General features: G+C 44.5%; 2 protein-coding genes across 4 annotated transcripts in view; one reads left to right on the top strand and one right to left on the bottom strand.

Moving 5' to 3' along the window:
• Window positions 1-152, bottom strand: part of C1H12orf43 (chromosome 1 C12orf43 homolog) — a 17,347-nt gene extending 17,195 nt beyond the window's left edge. The window contains exon 1 of one of the 2 annotated variants that reach the window (XM_040349957.1): window positions 8-152. In XM_040349957.1, coding sequence (XP_040205891.1) covers window positions 8-107 — 100 coding nt within the window. In that variant the 5' untranslated portion in view covers window positions 108-152. The remainder of the gene's footprint in view (window positions 1-7) is intronic. The other variant, XM_040349942.1, reaches the window with a different exon arrangement.
• Window positions 108-22,952, top strand: RNF185 (ring finger protein 185). Of its 2 annotated transcripts, none has more exons than XM_040349978.1 (7): window positions 108-212; window positions 11,232-11,438; window positions 15,454-15,472; window positions 16,217-16,329; window positions 16,456-16,510; window positions 20,117-20,234; window positions 22,089-22,952. In XM_040349978.1, exons 2-7 carry the CDS (start codon window positions 11,272-11,274, stop codon window positions 22,181-22,183), a joined length of 567 nt encoding a protein of 188 aa, XP_040205912.1. In that variant the 5' UTR covers window positions 108-212; window positions 11,232-11,271; the 3' UTR covers window positions 22,184-22,952. The 2 variants fall into 2 exon arrangements, with proteins under 2 accessions (XP_040205912.1, XP_040205902.1); XM_040349968.1 differs by having other exon boundaries at window positions 22,086-22,952.

The raw sequence follows: 22,952 nt of genomic DNA, 5'->3' as shown, positions 1-22,952 counted from the left end.
CTCTCACCCGGGGGCTCCCATGCCGCCTCCTTCAGCCGCTGCTTCTCTTCATCACTATCACTGCTATCAGAGCCCTCTTCAGGCGGGTGACTCCTGGGCGCCGCCATCTTCCCCGGATCACGTGCTCTGTAGCCGTCACGTGTTCCTGATCCCTCGGCGACCCGGCAGTGACGTGTTCGGGGCTGGCGATGGTGGATCGTGCTGTGTGTGAGGTGAGTTGGGTGGTTGGGTGAGCCGTGAGTGTGGAGGAGTTGGGTGGCAGAAGGTAACTGGCATTAGAAGAGGGTTCTACCAGTCAGGCACGACTCGCCCACCATCCCGGGACTGTTGGGCGGACTACAGTGTTATAGCTGAGCTCACTTTGGCTGCAATGTAGGAGGAAGGTTCCCCGGTGACAGCTGTCATAGAGCTGTGGGCAGGTCACCCTCTTCTCCTCCATGATAATCTGATTATAGGTTTAGTGAGCAGACAATTGCTGGAGCTGGGCCAGGATTCCTGCTAACTCTGCCATGTCCATAATAGTCAGGCCAGGGCCCAGCCTCCTCTGACCGTTCTGTATACGGGAGATCCACTCCATACACACTTCATAGGTTTTCTTCTATTTCTGTCCACCCAGTCCTTGCATTTCACACACTGGTGATCTGACTTTTCTCTGTCCCTCCCTCCCCCAGGACAAGACAAGCAGACCGATGAGCTCAGCACACTGCTCTCTCCTCCTGTCAGTGTATTGCTTGGCTCCTAGTGCCGCCTGCCCTCTCCCAGGTTGAGAGGCTGATGCCAAGCCACATCCAGGTACTTGCACCACTTTAAAGTCCATCTAAAGACAAAACTTTTCTTATTTTAATTTTGAGTAAGGGAGGGTTAGTATCTGATACAGAGCAGCCCCGATCCTCCTCTTCAGAGTTCCACCATCGGTGCTTTCAGCTCCTCCTGCCTTCAGGGTGCCCCTATAGCAAAGTAAAATACTACTACAATGGTAGACTTCAAGGGGTTGTAAAGGAAATTTTTTGTTTCCATAAATAGCTTCCATTACCTTAGTGCTGTCCTCCTTCACTTACATCATCCTTCCATTTTGCTTTTAAATGTCCTTATTTCCTCTGAGAAATCCTCACTTCCTGTTCTTCTGTCTGTAACTACACACAGTAATACGATGGCTTTCTCCCTGGTGTGGAGAAAGCCTCTTGAGGGGGGAGGGGGCGAGCAGGAGTGTCAGAACACCCACTAACACACAGCTCCTTTCTCTATCTGCAGAGTAGAGAGTGTCCTGACTTGCCTGCTCCACTATCAAGAGGCTAAGTCAGGACACTCTACTTTGCAGATAGAGAAAGGAGCTGTGTGTTAGTGGGCGTCCTGCTCGCCCCCTCAAGAGGCTTTCTCCACACCAGGGAGAAGGCCTTGCATTACTGTGTTTAGTTACAGACAGAAGAACAGGAAGTGAGGATTTCTCAGAAGAAATAAGGACATTTAAAAGCAAAATGGAAGGATGAGGTAAGTGAAGGAGGACTGCACTAAGGTAAAGGAAGCTCCTTCGGGAATTTTTTTTTTTTTTACCTTTACAACCACATTGAACTGCCCTGTGCAGTCCTGATCCTCCTCGTTGTGGTTCCCCAGCTGGCAATGTACACACTAGCCCCATCCTATGGGGGGCACTCAAACAGGCTCACACTGGAACAAAAAAGGGCACATGGGTGTATGAAGCAGTATTTGCTCACTAGCATTGTGTACCCAATGTGGGCAGTGTCTCTCTGGTCAAAGAATACTGCATATAAACAAAAAAGGAGCCACACTCTTGTAAAAGAACATTGTCCATTCACACACAGAGCATGGCTTGGCCCAGCTCTCTCCTTATTGGCTCACTGGCTGCGATTGGCAGGAGCCAATGTATCCCAGTGCTGTGTGAGCCAATGAGGGGAGAGAGAGACCTGGGAGAGCTTCTGCTCTCATGCATATCGCTGGATCAAGATGGGGCTCAGATAAGCATGGGGGGTGGGGGCTGCTACAACTACCACTACCAGAAGGCTTTTCACCTGAATGCAATAAAGGAACACTAAAGGTTCGTTTTTTATTAGATCAATTGATTGCTGTAAGCTAGAGCAGTGGTCATCAACCCTGTCCTGCAGGGCCCACTAACAGGCCAGGTTTGCAAGATAACTGAAATACATCACAGCTGATATCATTTGCTCCTCAGTGATTGCAGTATTCTAGTCTGCATCTCCCCAAGGTAATACATAAAACCTGGCCTGTTAGTGGGTCCTGCAGGACAGGGTTGATGACCACTGAGCTAGAGCATTTAAATATCACTTACCTCGTTTTTCCTTTTGACCTCCAAAATACAGTAATCCAGGTTTGAAAATGCCATTTCCTGTCTCTCCTCTTCTTGCTTTCCACCAGCATCTGAGCCGTTTTGCATGGTGGAAAGCAGAATGTGCTCACCCCCTTCCTATGACTACAGCCCTGCCTGAAGATGCTCTCCTATTCCTCACAGGCATGGAGGCTAAGCCTAATGGGAACTGTAGTTCCCATTAGGCCGTGATGTAGCAAGAATGAGAGCGCACCGCAAACCAGGAAGTCAGTGAGAATAATGATTCGGGAGTGACGGAGGTGAATAAAACCGCTCGATTTCAACAGGTATCAAACTAGTTATAATGCAAAACATTACTTTTTACTTTATCAGCTACTGTCAGACTTTAATTTAAGAGGAAAATATTTGTGTCTTTACAACCCCTTTAAGGTAAAACGAATTCTGCCTTTAGAACCACTTTAAATCACTTCCTTATCCTGTCTAGGACTACATGTCCCATGAGGCATTGCTCCTCACACATTCACAAGTTCTTGGGCACATAACTGACATGTATGGACAGTGTACTGGGCTGTGTGTGCGCTGCACTGTGTATACTGACATGTAAACAAATAATACATTCTGTATGCAGGCTGACTAATTAATTATGAAAATAGTCGACAACTATTTTCATAAATGATTATAATAGATTCTGTCGCTTTCAGTTGTTTCAGCCCTAGTTATACCCGCTGTTAGCATTTCTTTTTTATTTGCTATATGTGTCCCATTGGGGAGATTTTCCTTCCCTTCCTGTCCCATAGCCATAACAGGAAATGAGAAGAAATTCCTCCATAGTAAGGGAGTCGCTGGTTGCCACCAGAACTAGTGTCCCCATTGGAAGATTTCCCCTCTATTGCTGTTATGGGGAGAACACCCCCCCCCCCCCCCAGACAACATGCTGCGTAGTTCACTTTTGTGTATGGATCAGTGGTTGTCAAGGTGTAGGGGCCTCAACTGCGGCCCCTGACAGCGCCAAAGGGCCACCCATATTTATTATATGATGGAATTCTGTGAGAGACTTTATGCACACCTCAGTAGATAGAGAGATTGGGGACATGCTACATGAGACTGTCATTATTGCCTCTACACTGGCTGCTGATGGGGTCTGCACAGGGTCACATGTACCCTTGGGCTGCAGCTTGTTCTCCCAGGGTGTACATGTTTCTGTAGTACACCAGTAAATCTCAATAGTAACATATATGACAACACAAGTTTATCACGGTCACCAATCAGATTCAGAGCTGCTTTAGAATGGTGAATGTTATTGGTGAAGACAGGGCAGAGAGAAATGGTTACCAAGCTCCTACTGGTCCTGTAAAGAGGATAGGATTGCAACCAAAAATAATAAATAGCTGGCAGAGCTTCCAACACTCCCCTTGTTAATTTACAAAAAGCATTTTCCCCCTGTGTTGGAGAGCTACCTTCACTCACTGTCCAGTAGGTATGCACTGATACATTTTTTGTTTAGGAGCGAGTACGCGTACCAATACTTTTTGTTTAGGTACTCCCCAATACCACGCGGGTAGTGCGATTTAAGCCCATAGAAAATGAATGGGATCAAATCGCACTGCAAAGAATGGCATGAAATTTGAGCAGAAATGCAGTGTGATTCCTGTCCACATCACATGCCGTCTCCCACACCGCTCCTATGTGAACCCCCGGCTCAGCCTGGCTTCCCACAGGAGCAGTGCGAGGAAAGTAAAGAAGTCACAACTTGTATGCAAAAGTTTCCGCACTTTTATATTTTCGTTGGAAACGGTGAGGGCGGGAGGAGTAGTAGTAATTGGTTGTGTCATGTGACTAGTCCGCCTTGCCATTTTAGTATAAAAAAAAAAAAATGCAGAAACTTTTTGAAACACCCCTGTATAATACGGAGGGGACATGGCTTGTTGATGGCAGACTGAATGGTTCCCGAGTGCTGCTCTGTCCTGAACCCGGTGTCCTGTGGGTCCCCTGTCGGATAATGCCCGGGCTGGACTGCGCAGGCCAAACGGAACCGCCAAAAATCGCAGAGGATGAACAGCTGTTCTGTAGCTGTAGACGGCACAATCAACACGCCGCTCTGTCCCGATGCTCGGGGCGGGTTATTCATTGCATACAACAAGGGGCAGATGCTTCTCAAAGGGGTGGATGAATTATTGAGCAGTGCTCTTTTTGGGAAATGGTTTTCTCAATAAACTACACATCTTTGCGTGGGGCGTAATAGTGTACTTACAACAGTGTGCAAATAAGAGGGTCCTTCAATGAATCTGCCCCGCAAAGACGTGTAGTTTGAGAAAATCATTTCCCAAAACAGCACTGCTCAAGAATAGATGCGCCCCCCTTGCTGTGTTCTGCCCCCCTTGCTGTGTTCTGCCCCCCTTGCTGTGTTCTGCCCCCCTTGCTGTGTTCTGCCCCCCTTGCTGTGTTCTGCCCCCCTTGCTGTGTTCTGCCCCCCTTGCTGTGTTCTGCCCCCCCTTGCTGTGTTCTGCCCCCCCTTGCTGTGTTCTGCCCCCCCTTGCTGTGTTCTGCCCCCCCTTGCTGTGTTCTGCCCCCCCTTGCTGTGTTCTGCCCCCCCTTGCTGTGTTCTGCCCCCCCTTGCTGTGTTCTGCCCCCCTTGCTGTGTTTTGCCCCCCTTGCTGTGTTTTGCCCCCCTTGCTGTGTTTTGCCCCCCTTGCTGTGTTTTGCCCCCCTTGCTGTGTTTTGCCCCCCTTGCTGTGTTTTGCCCCCCTTGCTGTGTTTTGCCCCCCTTGCTGTGTTTTGCCCCCCTTGCTGTGTTTTGCCCCCCTTGCTGTGTTTTGCCCCCCTTGCTGTGTTTTGCCCCCCTTGCTGTGTTTTGCCCCCCTTGCTGTGTTTTGCCCCCCTTGCTGTGTTTTGCCCCCCTTGCTGTGTTTTGCCCCCCTTGCTGTGTTTTGCCCCCCTTGCTGTGTTTTGCCCCCCTTGCTGTGTTTTGCCCCCCTTGCTGTGTTCCGCCCCCCCTCGCATCGGGAGAGAGCGGCATGTTGATTGCACATGCGCCGTCTACAGGTACAGAACAGCGTTCATCCTCTGAGATTTTCGGCGGCTCCGTTCGCGCCTGCGCAGTCCAGCCCGGGCATTATCCGACGAGGGACCCATACCAACAGAACACCGGCACAAAGATTTCTACACAACCACTCTCTGCTCCCTCTGAACTCCAGCCCGATACATGCACCAGGCTCCCTCCACCATCAGAAAGTGTCATCAGGGCACGTCTGTGAAGTTGAGTGTATGCTCCCCGACTAGGAGTTTGGGGAAGTGGTACTGAGCGAGCTGGAGGATGGCGGTTGTTGGCACACAAGATTGCAAATGTTCTGGACTATCTTGGCAAACATTTCATGTCCTATTCTCAGCTGGCCTATAAAGATGTAATAAGAAATGTAACGCTTTAGTGCCGCGGCGTGAACTTTCTGACATTAAGGCCCCCCGTTCACATCTGCGCGATCTGACAGGTCAAATCGCATTTCAAATTGTTGCCTATTGGCCAATCGGTGCGACGTTGCCTTTGTAGCGTCACACTGATTTACAAAAGTAGTTGCTGCGCTACTTCTGGCGAAAGTTGGACTGAAATGCAGCTTTGAAATCATGCGAGTTCCTCTGTCAAAGCCGCGTTCAGTGTGAACGAGGGCTAGAGGAGACCTAGCATCAAAAAAAACATATAGGTAATCGGCTAGTAAATCCTGACAAAAAGTCTTATCGTATGTGAAGTGCTGGAGCCTATAAGAAATTATACACACCCGGGTACAATGCAATATTCAGCAAGAGAGACAATGGCTGGAATTTCAAGGTAGCGGGTCGTCATATTCAGACCCCTCCCAGATTTCCCAAATACTATTGAATTGCAAAATGGTATCATTAACAGTGGCAGTTAGGTATTCCATTCCCTGGATTCTGCTATAAGATGTAGATATTGGGAAGGGTGGGCACATATTTGTTTTATGTAAAATGCTGGCATAGTAAGGCTGCATTCACACCTAAGCGACAAAACGCCGGACGCTTCTGTCGCTAGAGGGGAGAATTCCCATTGCCGTCTATGGAGATGGTTCACATCTCATAGACGCGCAACGCCTGTCGCCTGAAAAAAAGTCCCGGACCCTTTTTTTCACGCGACAGGCGCGTTTTCCCATAGACAGCAATGGGAATACTTTAGAAAAAAAAAAAAAAAAAAAGAAACATTTGTAATCGCGGCAAATCTGCCGCTACACGCGTACGCGGCTGTCGCTTAGGTGTGAATGCAGCCTAAAAGTGTAAGTGTAACATCTCAGGTATCTTCCTTTTTTGCTTTTCTGTAGCCATTTTTTTTTAACTTTACTTAAAGGGTCACTAAAGGAAAAAAAATATTTAGCTGAAACGACTGTTTACAGGGTATAGAGACATAATAGTTAACTGATTCCTTTTAAAAATGATTAAAAATAGATAAACAATCATATAATGTGCCTGCAGTTTAGTTTTTGCTGTTGTTTCCTGCTTCTGTGATGTACAGAGCCAGAGAGCCAATAGAGGGCAGTGATGGTTTGTAAAACAAAACTGGATTGGTGCTGACACACAGTAATCACACCTCCTTGATTAGTCACCACAGTGAGAAATCTCCCAGTACTGTGGTGATCAGGAAACAGACAACCAGGAAGTGTCCAGAACAGACAGGAATTACAGCAACATCAAAGCAAAAACTAACAATGAGGACATGAAACCAGGACTGCAGTAAGGTAAAGGAAGCTATTTAGCTAAAACTTATCTTATCCCTCTGTCCCCTGGTAGCTGTTGCTCTCCTTCATTTCCAGGACGTGGACAGGCACTGGACATCCAGCATATACTGCTGGTCATGCATTGTACCTGACAGCAGTGGGAGCCAATGGCTGCGTTGCTATCAATCTATCCAATCGAGCCAAAAAAAGCCTGGCAGAGAGGTAGAGCGCGTCTCCGTCGTGGAAACGAACAGGCTCATGTGAGTAAAATGGGGGGGGGGGGGGGCGCAAAGTTTTTTTCGCCTTAATACATAGGATGCATTAAGGTGGAAAAACACAAGGGTTTACAACCCCTTTAACCACTTCTAAAGGAATGCAGACCTTGCCACTTTCCTCATTAGAACACTGTAAGTTCATAAGCTGATTAATGATGAAAAAGTCACTCCCATTCAAACAGATTTCTCTTTGGAGCAGAACCCATTTGGAATCTGCACCTAGCTGTCATGCTGATCTATTGGCTTTAGAGCTTTCTGAGACTTTGAGCTGAATTGGGTAAGCACAGTAGGAGTTCTGACTTCACTTGTTAAGTGCTTGTACTGGGTTGGTTACTCAGAGTACTGAAGCCAGAGACTGACTGGCTGAAAATATTAAAGTCAGAAGATCAGCATGACTTTAGGCAGCTGGTGTCTTCAGAAAGAAATCGGTAGTGTTAAGCTGACCATACACTGATTGAAATCTGATCGTTTGATTGACTTTGACAGACATATTGGAACATTTTCCTCCATTAGTGACTGCAGCCACTGATTGGTGTACTCTTGACAGTGGTGGGAACAAAATGTTCCGGCAGGGGGGATTCCTCCATCCATTTTGTTTTTGTGAACAGAAGAGTTTTATTTGGGGGAAGAAAAAAATTTGAACAAAAAATTAAAGGAGAAGTATGGCCAAAGCTTTTTTTGCCCGTACTTCTTTTATGAATCCCATATTCTCCTATGTGACCCGTTTTCAGCCGACAGTCTGTGCAGGCTTGGGAAAGATCCACCTAGATTCCTGGACCGGCACCTCTCTCAGCCTCTTGGCGATCCCCTGAGAGCCTGAACCAGCTCCTCCCACCCCCTCCCCAGCCCAGTGCTTCAGTAAGTGCTGGAGGTGAGAGCAGAGGGCTGGTGACTGATGGTCACATTTCTTTGCTCAGAGCAGAGTGGAGTTATGTGTGATTGTTTTTTTTTTTTTTTTAAGTCTATACTCTTTTAACCACTTGCCGCCAGTATAACTTGTACGGCAGCAAGGTGGCACTGCTGCGCCAGATCACGTACCTAATATGTGATCCAACACTTCTGGGTCAGGGGCGCTGTATAATCACAGCAGGAGCTGATTGGGGGTACCACAGACTCGCTGATCCTTCGGCACACAGTCAGTTGGATCAATGCCTTCCTCCTACTAAAAGCACCTTCCCCACAGTACACAAGCACTGGCTAGGAATACATGTAACCCTTTGATTGCCCCTGATGTTAACTCCTTCCACGTTGGTGTCGTTACTACCGTGACCATTTTTTTTTTATAGCTGAACACTGTATTGGTGTCAATGGTCCCCATAAAGTGTCAGGCCCGGATTCACGTAGAAGCGTGCATCTTTGTGCAGGCGTAACATATCCTATTTATGCTACGCCTCCGCAACTTTGACAGGCAAGTGCAGTATTCTCAAACCAAAGTTGCGGCGGTGTAGCGGAAATAGGCCGGCGTAAGCCCGCCTAATTCAAATGTGGAAGATGTGGGCGTGTGTTATGTAAATTTAATGTGGACGGAGCTGCGGTGGCTCAACGCGATTGGCACTGCGCTGACAAGCCATTCACCTCTGCAGCTAGAGGTTCGGATCCCGGTCTCGGCTTCATGTGAATTGAGTTTGGTGGTCTCAGCCCGGCTCCCGGTGGGTGTGCTATGCAAGGTAAGCCTGTGCTTAGTACGCCCACCCCCCTCCCACAAAAACCACCACACCTACACACGCACTCTAAATTGGGTTAACACACGCACATTGACCATGCGGTCTCTAAAGAGAGGCAAAGGACTAATGGGGCTGGTTGAGCGGGCTAATCCTCTCACTCCCTTATAGGGAGTCCCTCTGCCCCGTTGGGCTTCAAAGCGGAGCAGGTAGGGCGGGCTGTGTGGGAGGACCCCCTCACACACCCGCCATTGCCACCCGGGGCATGGAGAAAGGTGGCAGATTGCCTCTGGGGGAGGCCTGCCTACTCCTAACTCCTGCAGTCCAGCTCCTCTCTCGAGCACACGCACAAAATACACTTTAAAAAAAAAAAAAAAAAGAAAAAAAAAAAAAAAAAAAAAAAAAAAAAAAATGTAAATTTAATGTGACGCCACGTAAATGACACTTTTTACGAACGGCGCATGCGCTGTCCGTGAAAGTATCCCAGTGCACATGCTCCAAATTAACCCGCAAGAAGCCAATGCTTTCGACGTGAACGTAAATGACGCACAGCCCTATTCGCGAACGACTTACGCAAACGACGTGAAACATGAAAAATTTGACGCTGTTCCGACGTCCATACTTAACATTGGTACGCCTCATCTACGCCTCATATAGCAGGGGTAACTTTACGCCGGGAAAAGCCTAACGTAAACAGCGTATCTGTAATGTGACGGGCGTGCGTTCGTGAATTGGCGTATCTAGCTGATTTAAATATTTCTAGGTGTAAATCGGCGTACACGCCCCTAGCGGCCAGCGTAAATATGCAGTTAAGATACGACGACGTAGGAGACTTACGCTGGTCGTATCTTATACAAATTCTGGCGTATTTGATTCTTTGAATCAGGCGCCAAAAGATACGACGGCTCAGACTCAGAGATACGACGGCGTATCTGGAGGTACGCCATCGTATCTCCTACGAGAATCTGGGCCTCTGTGTCCAAATTGTCAGCTGCAATATCGCACTCGCGCTATAAGGTCACCACTGTTGCTAGTAATTAAAAAAAAAAAAAAAAAATGTAAATATCCCATAGTTTGAAGATGCTATAACTTTTGCGCAAACCAATCAATATACCCTTATTGGGATTTTTTTTTTTTTAACAAAAATATGTAACAGAATTCATATTGGCCTAAATTGAAGACATTTTTTGTTGTTCAATTTTTTTTTTTTTTCATTGGGTGTGTTTTTATAGCGGAAAGTATCATTTTTGTGTATGTATGTATGTATGTATATATAATTTTTGTTGTTTATAGTGCAAAAAAATATAAACTCCAGAGGTGATCAAATACCAGCAAAAGAAAGCTCTATTTGTGGGGGATAAAGGGACATGCATTTTATTTGGGTACAGTGCCGCACTACAGCGCAATTGTCTAACGCAGTGCCGTATCGCAAAATAATGGCCTGGTCATGAAGGGGTAAGTCTTCCAAAAGGTCTGGTGGTTAACCGTGCATGGCCCTAATAACAATGGTACAGAACAGCAGGACACTGAGCACAATAGATAGTCATCCACAATTTGCCTAAGCTTGTATGTCCTCATAGTTTCCAGGGGCACTGTAATATATTTGCCTGCAGAAAAACTCTTTCAGATGCACATTTTAATCCACCATTCGCTTTCAGGTGTTCAGTGTTTGGCACGCAGTGTAAATAGTTATGCTTAATCTGAGGCGAGATATTGGTGTCATATGTTAAACTGGTATTTCTCATTTTTGTGCCAAAGCCGATGCTACCTCTAAATGGGAACGCATGTGACATCTGGATAGGTGGTCCCTGAGGACTGGGGATTAGTTGGGTAACCTGTAGACACAGAGGGGCAGTCCAGACAGGTGAGAGGGATTATAATGGCAGCAGGGATTGCCTGTCTGTACTACTCTCTGCTGTATTCTCAGGTTTCTCTTGTTTAATTAGTGTCTGCCTCACCTCTCCCCACTTCTATAGGCCCATTTGGGCTCCACTCACTGTGTGCGTCATTCCCAAAGTCGTTTTCTTTTTCTCTTCATGTCGTCAGTTTATTCTTTGGGGACATGATGTAACGGAGTGAAAAAGCAATGCACACTTATAGCTTAGTCTGCTCTTCCTCTGACACTAAGTGACTGAGAATCTCTTGGCAGCAAGTTACTTGAAAGTGGCAAATAGAGGCTGGATATTGGTGAGTGTGCATGGATTATGGTATTCATATGATCAGCGGGATAATGTGTGGTCTGTTGCAATAACTATATCTTTTTCCCTTTTGGTAGGTCTGTTTTGGATTAGTGATCACCTGGAATTTGGGGTAAGATGGCAAGCGCAGGTCCAGCTACTTCTACATCTGCGGAGAATTCAGGCCCTGGAGCCAGTGGAAGCAGCAATGGAGAGGGAAGCAGCCAGGACAGCACATTCGAATGTAACATCTGCCTGGATACAGCCAAGGATGCAGTGATAAGCTTGTGTGGCCACCTCTTCTGGTAAGCAATGGACAGAACAGATATAATATTATTAAGAATTATTATATAATCCTGTCATTTGCCATTCCCTGTTGCCTGACATAAGGAAGGCTAGTCGTGCATATGTAGATTTCGCTCATTCAGACCCGTGGGCTGAGGAAGGCAACTTTCACACTGATCCGCTGCAAAAACTCGTAATGCATTTTTGCAGCGATTTTACCGCATTTGCGGTGCAGTTTTTAAAGGACATGACTCAAATGCACCAAAAATGCAGGGTTTTTTTTTGCAGTGTTTTTTACCTAGTTTTCCATTGCTTTCAATTGGAAGTGCCTTTTTTTTTTTATTTGCTTCCCAAACATGCTCCAAGCAAGATTTTTTTCACCATAATGGAAGCACACTGCCTCAGTGTGAACACATTAGTTAATTTTTCTTTTCAGGCGCTTTTTTTTTTTTTTTTACTCAAAAGAGCTTGAAAAACTCCTTGGTGTGAAAGCACCCGAAGGCCGGGTTCATGCTAGCTGCGGCCGAGGCTCACAGCAGGGGTCTGGAGCATCCCTGTTCTTCATTTCAAGTCCGAATCGGGCACTGAGTTCGGACCTGAAATGGAGCCAAAGACGCACAGGACCCTTTTCCAGTGCGGACTGCTGCTGCCCCGGAGCTGTGTGAACTGGCTCCTTCAAGAGACGGTCACAATTTATGTCTGATTTCCTTTGGATTTACCAAAACCATGTAGTGCAAGGGCCTGCCTGATTGCATACAAATTGAAACTCCTAAGGTTTGACCTCATTTTATATGGTTTTGGTAAATCTGAAGGAAAAATCTCTATAGAAATGTGTATAGTGTGTATCCAGCTTTAGAGAAAGCGGATGATTTCAAAGCTAAACAGCTAAGGCCCCTTTCACACGGGGTGGATCCGTTTTGCCGGGCTCCGTTTGCACATGTCTGCTGACATCCGCCTCCCCATAGAGGACAATGGGTGGCCCGATCTGGTCCACCTGAAAAAAAGGACAGGCAGACCCCCGATCGGTCTGATTGTGTAAGGGGCCTTATAGAATCAAGTCATTGTTTGGTTGACAACTTTCACCTGGGCCATTCAATTTTGAAATTTTACTTTTATTGAGCCTTGTGTCGCCAACAAGGCTAATTGCAGATCCAGTTTTGTCCAATTCAGCAGGATTCAGACAAAATTCAAATTGTAGGAGTGATTTACTAAAACTGGAGAGTGCAAAATCTGGTGCATTTTCACTCTCCAGTTTTAGTAAGGGCCCTTTCATACTGGAGCGTTTATTCCCTGCCACCTGGGGTCACACTATAGCGATGCAGGAACCAGCGCGATTCCAGTGCCGGTTCCTGCATCGGATCTCTCCCACAGGCAGTTCACGCTGCCCTCTGTGAACCGCTGTGGGTGTTAATACCCCCAGATCGGTTAATGACACCAGTGCGATCTGTGGATTTTTTTTGATTGATTTGTGAACCGATTTCAGTGCAGGGAAAAAAAGTCCCTGCACCTTTTTTGTGCAAATTCAATGCATGAATACAGTTTGTATGGCTGAACTCGCATTGCACAGACATCGCATATGATTGGCACAGCAATGCGGGTGCGAATCACATGCGATGTCTGTGTTCGCAATAGTGTGAACCCAGGCTCAAAATCAATGAATGTGTTCACAGTGGAGTGGTGCGCTTCTGTTGCAGTGAAAAAAAATGTGGAGCTAAAAAAACTGCCCCAAAACCGCGCCTTATTGAAAGCAATGGAAAACGTGGTAAAACTGCGGCAAAATCACTCTTGCAATTTTTGGTGCAGTTTTTGAGTCGCATGTTCTTTAAAAACCGCACCACAAAATCACAAATGCGTGTTTGCAGCAGATGAGTGCGAAAGTGGCCCAAGTCAACCCCTGTGTCTGAATCCTGCTACAGCTAACAAAATAGTATCAAGTGGCATAGGCTTTAGTTGCTAACAATTCTTTGTTTTTAAAAAAAGCTAGTTTCCTAGCTGTCTGGATGCTCTAATTGCATCTTTTGAGTCAGTGACCCAGAACATGTCTGCTTATCAAGTGTTCTAACTTCATTCTCGCTTCTGTGAGCGGATTGCTTATTCCAGGTCAGTAATTCAGAAATGTATAGAAGTCTGAGGCAACCAGGTAACTAGCATGTTCAACAGGAGGTCAGCAATGGCAACCTACAGAAATGTTCATAGTACAGAGTTTAGCTGCTTTTTATTTATTTTTTTATGTGTTTTTTGTTTTTAGAACTTTGCTTTCAATATATGAAAAAGGAAGGTCTAAGAAGTATTGTCAAAAAGGGGGAGAAGAGGCGCCTCTGGGTGCAGATTTTTCAACAGGTTTAATATGTAGTAAAAGTTTTTTCTTATGATGCACTCACTATCATAAGAAAACTTTTATTACATTATTAAATCTGCACCCAGAGGCGCCTCTTCTCCCACTTTTTTTTTCTTTTCAGCTTTGGAAACATGGTCTCTGTTTCTCTATGATGGCAGCCCTGAGTGTGGATCATACCCATTTCATTTTACCCTTCCCTTTAAAAATAACTTTTTAAAAATAACATTACAATCTAGGAGATTGTGGACTTAAAGGGGTTGTAAAGGTACAATTTTCTTCCTTTACCTTAGTGCAGTCCTCCTTCACTTACCTCATCCTTCCATTTTGCTTTTAAATGTATTTTTTCTTCTGAGAAATCCTCACTTCCTGTTCTTCTGTCTGTAACTCCACACAGTAATGCAAGGCTTTCTCCCTGGTGTGGAGTGTCGTGCTCCCTTGGACTACGGGAGAGTCAGGACGCCCACTAACACACAGCCCCTTCTATCTGCAACGTAGAGAGCGTCCTACGTAGAGGGGGGAAAAAAATTGTACCACCCCTTAAAGCGGGAGTTCACCCATAAGATTTTTTTTTCAAAAAATCCCCTTAGCTTCATGCTCGTTTTGTCTAGGGGAATCGGCTAGTTGTTTTAAAATATGAGCTGTACTTACCCGTTTTCGAGATGCATCTTCTCCGTCGCTTCCGGGTATGGGTCTTCGGGAGCGGGCGTTCCTTCTTGATTGACAGTCTTCCGAGAGGCTTCCAACGGTCGCATCCATCGCGTCACTAGTAGCCGAAAGTCGGTGCGGTGTGGCTCTATATTGCGCCTGCGCACCGACGTTCAGGTTCTTTCGGAAAATCGTGACGCGATGGATTGCGACCGTCGGAAGCCTCTCGGAAGACTGTCAATCAAAATAGGAACGCCCAGTCCCGCAGCCCATACCCGGAAGCGGCGGAGAAGATGCATCTCGTAAACCGTAAGTAATGCTCATATTTTAAAACAACTAGCCGATTCCCCTAGACAAAACGAGCATCCATCTAAGTGGAAAAAGTTTTATGTACGGGTGAACCCCCGCTTTAATGTCTTACTGTGCATATAACATTGTGTACCCAGCACATTAACTAACATTAGCAGGATAAATACTGTATTAGTTTCTTGCAACATTTACTTGTATAAATAATAAGTATTGTGGCTGGGGTTTTTATAGCTATTTAGCTTTTTAATTTTCTATAGGTTCATATTCCAGTAGAATAACGGTTTCCTGCTTGTTGAAAATCATTGTAAATGTTAAGACCCCTTTTACACTGAGGAGCTTTACAGGCGCTTGTAAATTGCCTCTTCTGCAGCCCCAGTGTGAAAGCCTGAGTGCTTTCACACTGGGGAACAAAAGTCCTGCTAGCAGCATCTTTGGGGCAGTGTGGAAAACGGTGTATACATCGCTCCTCCACCTCCCCTGCCCATTGAAATGAATAAGCGCCGCTTTCAAAGCGCCTTAAAAGTGCTTTGAAAGCAGCGCTAAGTGGGCACTTTTAATCCCCTTCTTGGGGGGTTAAAAGCACCCCGCTAGCAGCGCCAAAGCGTAAAAGGGGTCTTAAATGCATTATAGAATGGGCCTTTGAGTCTCGTGTTTGATTTTTGATGCTGACAGTATGCAAATAAACAAAGGAAAGTGACATTCTGCACACTTATATGTAATTTTCTCTTTTATTCTTTCTTTAGCTGGCCATGCTTACATCAGGTAGGTGATCTATGCATGATTAGTCTGTAAATAAGTGCATGACTTTATTGTTTACTGTACTTGTACACATGCTGGAGTTGGTTTATAAATAAAATGAATTAGCCTTACCCCCCCTCCCCCCCAACAGTAAAGTACATTTCATTGGTTGAAATTGGTGCAATTTTTTAGGGCTGCAACTAACGATTATTTTCATAATCGATTAGTAGGCCGATTTTATTGTTTCGATCGAATAGTCGGTTAATAACCTTAAAAATAAAAATTTTGCTGCGATTTGCATTTTTTTTTTTTTTTTTTTTAGCCAAATTCTTGTTGGGCAGATTAAAAAAACACAAATTGCCACAAAAAAATGCTTTTCTGCAGCTTCTCCATTGAAGTATATTGGACCAAAAAACAAAATTGAACAGTTTTGCGTTAAAAATAAATAAATAAATCCTTGCCTATTCCAAATACGCAGCAGCTGAAAAAAATCATGGCTGTGAAACCATGTAAATGAATTGTTTTTCTGCAAAAAGCACACAGGTGTGACCCAGGCCTGAGATATTTAGTAAAAAAAACTAAAATTAGTACGAAAAGAGCAAATAATCACTACTGTAAGGGGTTAATTTTTTACTGTGGGGCAGTGACAGTAATATTTACGAGAGATTTGCTCTTTTTGCACTATAAATGGCTAATTTTATTTATTTTTAACCCCGTTATGTTACTGGCCGATGAATTTTAACGTTCACCTTGTGGCTTTCTCCATAGTGGTTGGAAACTCGGCCTAATCGTCAGGTGTGTCCTGTGTGTAAAGCCGGAATCAGCCGTGATAAAGTAATACCTTTGTATGGAAGAGGAAGTACGGGGCAAGAAGACCCTCGGTAAGCATACTTTAAAGTTGGGGTTTGCTGTCAATATATGTATGGAGGGTGCATGAATATATTTAAAATGGTGGTGCATTTCAGCTGTGATACATTTTTTTTTTTTTTTTTTTTTTTTCCCCATAGTGAGAAAACGCCCCCACGACCTCAAGGACAGAGACCAGAGCCAGAGAACCGAGGGGTGAGTTGAGAAGGAGGGTATAACGGCTGTACAGCATGCGTCACATGATGAAACGATTGCTTCTGATCTGTAATTCCTTGTGGTCTCCTGGGGATTGCTAGTTATCACATAACGCGCTTCCCAAGAGAAAAACTAATTAACAATAACAAGCTGACACAGGCCACACAGCACTTCCTGGCATTCAGTTTATGTTTTTAAATTTGTGATTGGTCATTTTCTGCTTTTGCATAGGTTTGATCAAAAAATATGAGATGTAATCATTTGTTATGTCTTTTTAACTTTAAAGCAGAATTCTTATAAACTTTTTGTTTCTTTAGAAAAAAAATATTAAGCTTAAGCCCCGGGCCATTTTGCAGCTAAAGGACCTTGCCCCTTTTTGCGATTCGGCACTGCGTCGCTTTAACTAACAATTGAGCGGTCATGCGACATGGCTCCCAAACAAAATGTACTACTTTTTTTTTTACACACAAATAGAGCTTTCTTTCGGTGGTATTTGATCACCTCTGCGGTTTTTATTTTGTGCGCTATAAACAAAAATGTGACAATTTTGAAAAAAATTCTATATTTTTTACTTTTTGCTATAATAAATATTCCCAAAAAATAAATAAAAAAACATTTTTTCCTCCATTTCTTCGTATTTTTGGTTAAAAAAAATCGCAATAAGCGTTTATTGATTGGTTTGCGCCAAAGTTATAGCGTCTACAAAATAGGGAATAGTTTTATGGCATTTTTATTACAATTTTTTTTTTTTTTTGCAACATTATGGCGGATACATCGGACACTTTTGATAAATTTTTGGGACCATTGTCATTTTTACAGCGACCAATGCTATAAAAATGCACTGATCCCACGGGCGCGGTCATGGAGCTTCGGACCGAGTCGCGAGCGCGCTTGGGTTTGCAACCCACGGCTGGGTTCTTAAAGGGGGCGTACCAGTGTACGCCCTTGTGCCCAGCCATGCCATTCTGTCGACGTATATCGTCGTGCGGCAGTCCTTAAGAGGTTAAAGTGGTGGTTAGGTCTGCATTGTGATTTTTACCTATACGTAAACTTGTCATGTAGGCCCCCTCTTTCTGTTTAAAAAAAAAACTTGTCATGTAGGTAAAATATCTCCTAAATGTGCACTATTTAGGAGATATATCCTCTTTTGGCAGCTGATGACGTCACCAGCACATGCGCTCTGAAGGAATAGCATACTCGTGCTGTCCCTTCAGAGCGATATGCTCCGGCCATGACTCCCCCCGCACATACGCAGGAGAGACGCCGTTGCTGCTCGGCCATTCAAGCTGCTGGAGCCCGTAAACCCGGAAGGAAGATTGGGTGAAGATGGAACCCCTGTCAGCAGTGCTGGAGCGCTTTGTTCGAATACTGTGGTTTACTACTGCTTTACGGGTGAATTAACATGAAGTGCAGTGACAGGTGTTTTACTGTTTTCTTTCTTGTAAGACAAAAACAAAGAAAAATTCCCAGCTCAACTTACCATGCAGACTGCGACAAACTGAATTGTCCTGTCTATCAGTTCATGTTAAAAATGGGGGTTTGGGTTGCACACATTTGCAAATGCATGCACCTCAGTATTATCTGCAGTCCTATAAATTTTGAGAGCCTCCCATAGTAGGAGCACATATATTGTAAAACACCTGTCGCTGCAAGGACACAAAACAACAATTGTTTTCTGTGTGTCCCTTTCACACTCCAACAAAGCCTGGAGCTGCAATACAGACATACGGAATTTTGTCGCCACGCGTTGTACAGAAGCGCCACATATAAAGTGTACTTTTGTACAATTCAAGTAAAGTTTGTACAAAAAAGTGGAGGGGGGGGGATGTGTGATGCGTTGATTTGCGCACCATCCTGCCACCTACCGCAGTCAGGAACGGACAGCTGCCAGAGAGGTAAAGCGCTCCGGCAGCTGTGATTTTTGCCCTAATTAAAGTGGTGGTCCACCCCCCCCAAAAAAAAAAATGCTACAAAAAAAATAGAACTTGCGGTTCAAAGGGCGGATCTTCCTAATCTGCCTCTTCCTAATCCGCGGCTGGTCTTCATCCTTGTGTTGTCTTCTGGGGAATGGGGAGCGCTGCCTTTTGGGAACTGTGTATCCCAGAAAGCAGCCCGCCCATTCATACAGCGCCGCGAGACTCGCACGTGCGCAGTAGAACACGGGCAGTGAAGGCACAAGGCTCCCCTGCCTGTTTCCCTTAGTGATGATGGCGGCGCCGGGACCTACCACGATCGAGGAATCGGCCTCAGGGGGCGACATCGCGGGCGCCTAGGACAGGTAAGTGTTTTTATTAAAAGTTAACAGCTACAGTGTTTGTATCTGCTGACTTTAAAAAAAAAAAAAAATCGTGGGTGGAACCCCGCTTTGATAAAACAAGTAAGGAAAATCATATTCAGTAGATGCAGACTTGTCAATGACATTTCAGCTTAATGCAGCTAGACAAAACTTCATTTTACACACTTTTACAGTCTTTGTTGTTATATTAATTTAAACCTTTACCTAAAGTCCTAATCCAGCAACGGAGGGGAAATCCTTCTATAATGGGATCGCAGACTGCAGTAAAAACCTGACCGAGATTCCATAAGCTTCCCACTTTGCCCAAAGCCTGAGAAAGTTTTGAGGCATTTGCTTTGTAAAAATAAGTGACCTCTAAAGATGCCTGTCCCATGTTTGGTGGCTGCTCCATGCTGTAAAACTTTTACTTTCATTCAAAGCATGGATGGATTTTATGATCTCTCCGCCTTTAATAAAAGCCTTTTCTGAAATAAGAAAGTTTACAATCGGCAACCCAATGTGTACTACTACCAGAACCACGTTCCAGCTCTGGTGTTCACCACTTACAGTACTATGGGAGTTGAATGAAAGTGTCCGTTTTACAGAACAGAGTAGCAGTCAACTGTGGTAAAAGCATCAAAAGAGGTTGTTTATTTTTACACGGCACATGGCTCAAAATTATTTCTTTCTCCCGGAATTCAGCATTAAAGTATATGGGCTGCAAGCATCCAGAGTACTGTTTCCCAAGGAGTCGGGTGCTGCTGGCTGTCGGCCGCACGCTGAAAGGTGGAGATGGCTGTCAATCGGGCTGCAGGGTGGATCCCAACAATAGTGTTTGGGATCTTTCCCTAGCCTGGTACGGCTCTGCATCGTCAGCTGATGGCAAGCAATAGCCCACTATGGGCTGACTCTGGGTCACAGGACAGAATTATATGTACTACTGTGACCCACAAGAGAAGTTTAGCCAAGAAAACTTCGGCCATATTTCTCATTTCAGACGTACATACAAATTCTTTAAAGTGAACTTAGCAGACATGCATATCCTTGTAAAAAATGTGCTTCCTGAGCAAGCAGCACAAATAAGTGCCCCCCCCATGCATCCTTTTGAATGCTTGTTTGACTATTTTCAAAACGCTGATGTCTCTGTCTTTAGAACTTCAATGATTTTTTTTTATTATTATTTACTTTTTGCACAAAAGTTACATGTTTAGGGTGGAACATGTAACATTATCCCAGTGCTGCATTTTTTTTCCAAAAAAGTGAACTTATCCTTAAAGTTGACTATTTAGAGGGTTAATTTAATCGAATTGGTTCTGTTTCAAACTTTGCAGGGTTTTCAAGGCTTTGGATTTGGAGATGGTGGATTCCAGATGTCATTTGGAATAGGAGCATTTCCCTTTGGAATGTTTGCCACAGCGTTCAACATCAATGATGGTCGTCCCCCACCAGGTATCGCATATTTCTTTTTAGGAGCTGCACATGCTCAGATCCAAGTTGGCTGAAAGAAACATAGATTTTGTGTGTGTGTGTATATATATGTGTATATATATGTATATATATATATATATATATACACATACACATACACACACTATATATATATATATATATATATATATAATAAAAAAACACAGGAGAAGTAATCTTGTGCTTTGCCTATTTATGGCTTTAATGCCCCTGCTCCCCAGCAACAACATATCTTTTTCCCCTGCTATTGCAACTAGGAGTGAATTGCATAAATGGTGGTTCTTCTGGGTATGGGTTAGCATTGCTGATTGGCTCAGTGCTGTCACATGGGAGCTTCTTTTTATTGGTAGATGTGCAGAGTGGCAAGGAGTGAAGTAAATATTGAACCCTACTGACTGAGACTGGGATGTCATTATAGTTCATGTGCATTTAAAGGCAGGTGTCCCAATACTTTTAACAATAAGTGTATGTGGAGCTATCTGCAGGTCGGTGGGTGCTGACTACTTAAAGTAAACCCATCCATAAAACGGTTTCATCTCTGGCACATGCTCTCAACCAAACTGTCAAACCATCCAGTGGCTGGTGTCATAGCTGATCACATGTGCAGCATCATGGCAGTTGTAGATTAAACCGAGGCCAAGATGGCACCTTCCTTGGCTGGAAACGATAGGGAGTTTACTTGCACTTTAATAACCAGTGAATAGCAGAGTTAGCACTGGCTTAACAACCAGCGACTAGCTTGTTGAGGAACAGGCACCCAACAGTGTCCTTAAAGCAGACCTTCAGTCATTTTTTCAACTTTCCATCTATTAAATATTCTGCCTTTGTTTTTAATTTTGGATAGTAAAACGTTGTTTTTTTCTGGCAGTAAATACCTTAAACAGCCCACTTCCTGTTTCTTGTCGGGGGGGGGGGGGAGCTCAAGTTTATGACATCATGCACATCTCCATCTCTCCAGAGAGAGAGAGAGAGAGAGAGAGAGAGAGATGAGTCATAAGAGGGCCAATGAGAGCTGCAGAGCTGGAGGCCTGTCTGTGTAAATTCAGGAAGTGAACAGGCAGCAGCTTCAGCTGCCCACAGTTAAAATGGATGCAGCGAGACTCAGTGGAGGGAGATTTCTGCAGCATATTTGGCAAGTACAGAATCACAGTATATATAAAATAATATGCAAAGTGGTTGGAGGGAAGCTTCAGAATGGCGAAGATGTTTTTATTACAAATTATGTGAGCAGACTTCAGTTCCTTTTTAACAACTAGCTAGCTATTTACTGCATATGCGTTTTGAGTTAAAATTTAACACAACGCATTTAAACTGCTCTATACGTTGTTTTTTTTACAACGCATGGCATGTTTTTGATGAAAGGGCCCTACCAGATACCTTCTGAATTTTAGCAGTTGTTTGGGGTGGGGAGGGGTAAATAAATATATATTTGTTTACTAAACAGTAGTCAGTTTTGGATATACTGTGAGAGCCGGTTCACACTGGGGCGACTCGTCAGGCGACGCAGCCGCCTGACAAGTCGCGTCCCATTCTATGCAACAGAACCGTTCTAATAGGAGCGACGCAAGTCTCTCCGACTTAGAAAAAGGTTCTTGTACGACTTCGGGGGCGACTTGCATTGACTTCTATACAGAAGTCATTTTGCAAGTCGCCTCTGAAGTCCTCTTCAGGACGCCTTGCTGAGTCGCCCCCGAAGTCGTGCCGCCCCAGTGTGAACCGCCTTTAATAGTTTTTTTTTTTTTTTTGCTACAAACTGCTAAGTCCAGTTGATGCTGTAACTTTATTTTTGCTGATCTTGTCTTTACAAGTATAACTCTTTTTTGTGTTTTACAGCAGTCCCTGGAACACCACAGTACGTTGATGAGCAATTCCTATCACGGCTTTTCCTTTTTGTTGCCTTGGTCATAATGTTTTGGCTTCTGATCGCTTGAAAGTCTCTTGACATCCAGTGGGTGGCACTAAGGACTGGGTGCCCATCATGACATATACCCCAATCCCTGACATATCTTATCCTGGACTTTACCCTCTATTCTCCTCTGGCCTCTGATGTGCTACTCCTACAGTCATAGTCTATAAGCTGTTGGCTGTTTGAAAACTCAGAATAAGAAGCACAATAGTATTATTGGCTGTGGAGGAGCAGTTCCAGCGCAAGATATGGTTTGCAAGCATTCATTTATTTGGCCATGATAAATGTGATTATAGCAAGATTAAATGGGAGCTGTCTGAACTTACTGGATATATGAGCAATGTGGTCAGAAAAATAAGAATAAAAAGCACATGATGTGTAGGAAATGCAAAGAAAGGACTGTATAAGCAGAATGCACTGCAGATAATCGCCAACATTTGACACAACAGAAGACTTGTGGGAGCTGAGAGCAGTGCTGTAGCTGTGTATAATGCACCGCTGAAATGACGCTAGGCACAAGAGTGCAAAAAAAATAATCTACACCGATTAAAGAGAGGAAATCCCAAATGCCTAGGGTTCCAGGGAGCACCGAAGACAAAAAGGGCCAAGAAGCTGGGGTACAGAGAGAATTTATTATTTTTGGAGAACGTACACAGAGGACTGGATACGCCATGCTATCTTGGCTATATGTATATATTCTCTCTGTGCTTTGAACTTTGGGTGGAATGGGAAGGTTTTGATTCCTCAATTTTATGAGATTTTAAATCTATACTGTGATTAAATGTTAATTTTAA

This window comes from Rana temporaria, chromosome 1 (genome assembly GCF_905171775.1).
Source record: "Rana temporaria chromosome 1, aRanTem1.1, whole genome shotgun sequence".
NCBI classification, from domain to species: domain Eukaryota; kingdom Metazoa; phylum Chordata; class Amphibia; order Anura; family Ranidae; genus Rana; species Rana temporaria.
Note: the sequence above shows the minus strand (reverse complement) of the source record. Positions and strands in the feature narration are given on the sequence as shown.

What these genes read in the sequence shown, in the direction of transcription:
- RNF185 (XM_040349968.1), top strand. Translation starts at nt 11,272, where the DNA reads ATGGCAAGCGCAGGTCCAGCTACTTCTACATCTGCGGAGAATTCAGGC. An exon ending in ACGGGGCAAGAAGACCCTCG is followed by an intron (nt 16,330 to 16,455) that starts GTAAGCATACTT and finishes TTTTCCCCATAG; the next exon opens with TGAGAAAACGCCCCCACGAC. An exon ending in TGATGGTCGTCCCCCACCAG is followed by an intron (nt 20,235 to 22,085) that starts GTATCGCATATT and finishes TGTGTTTTACAG; the next exon opens with CAGTCCCTGGAACACCACAG.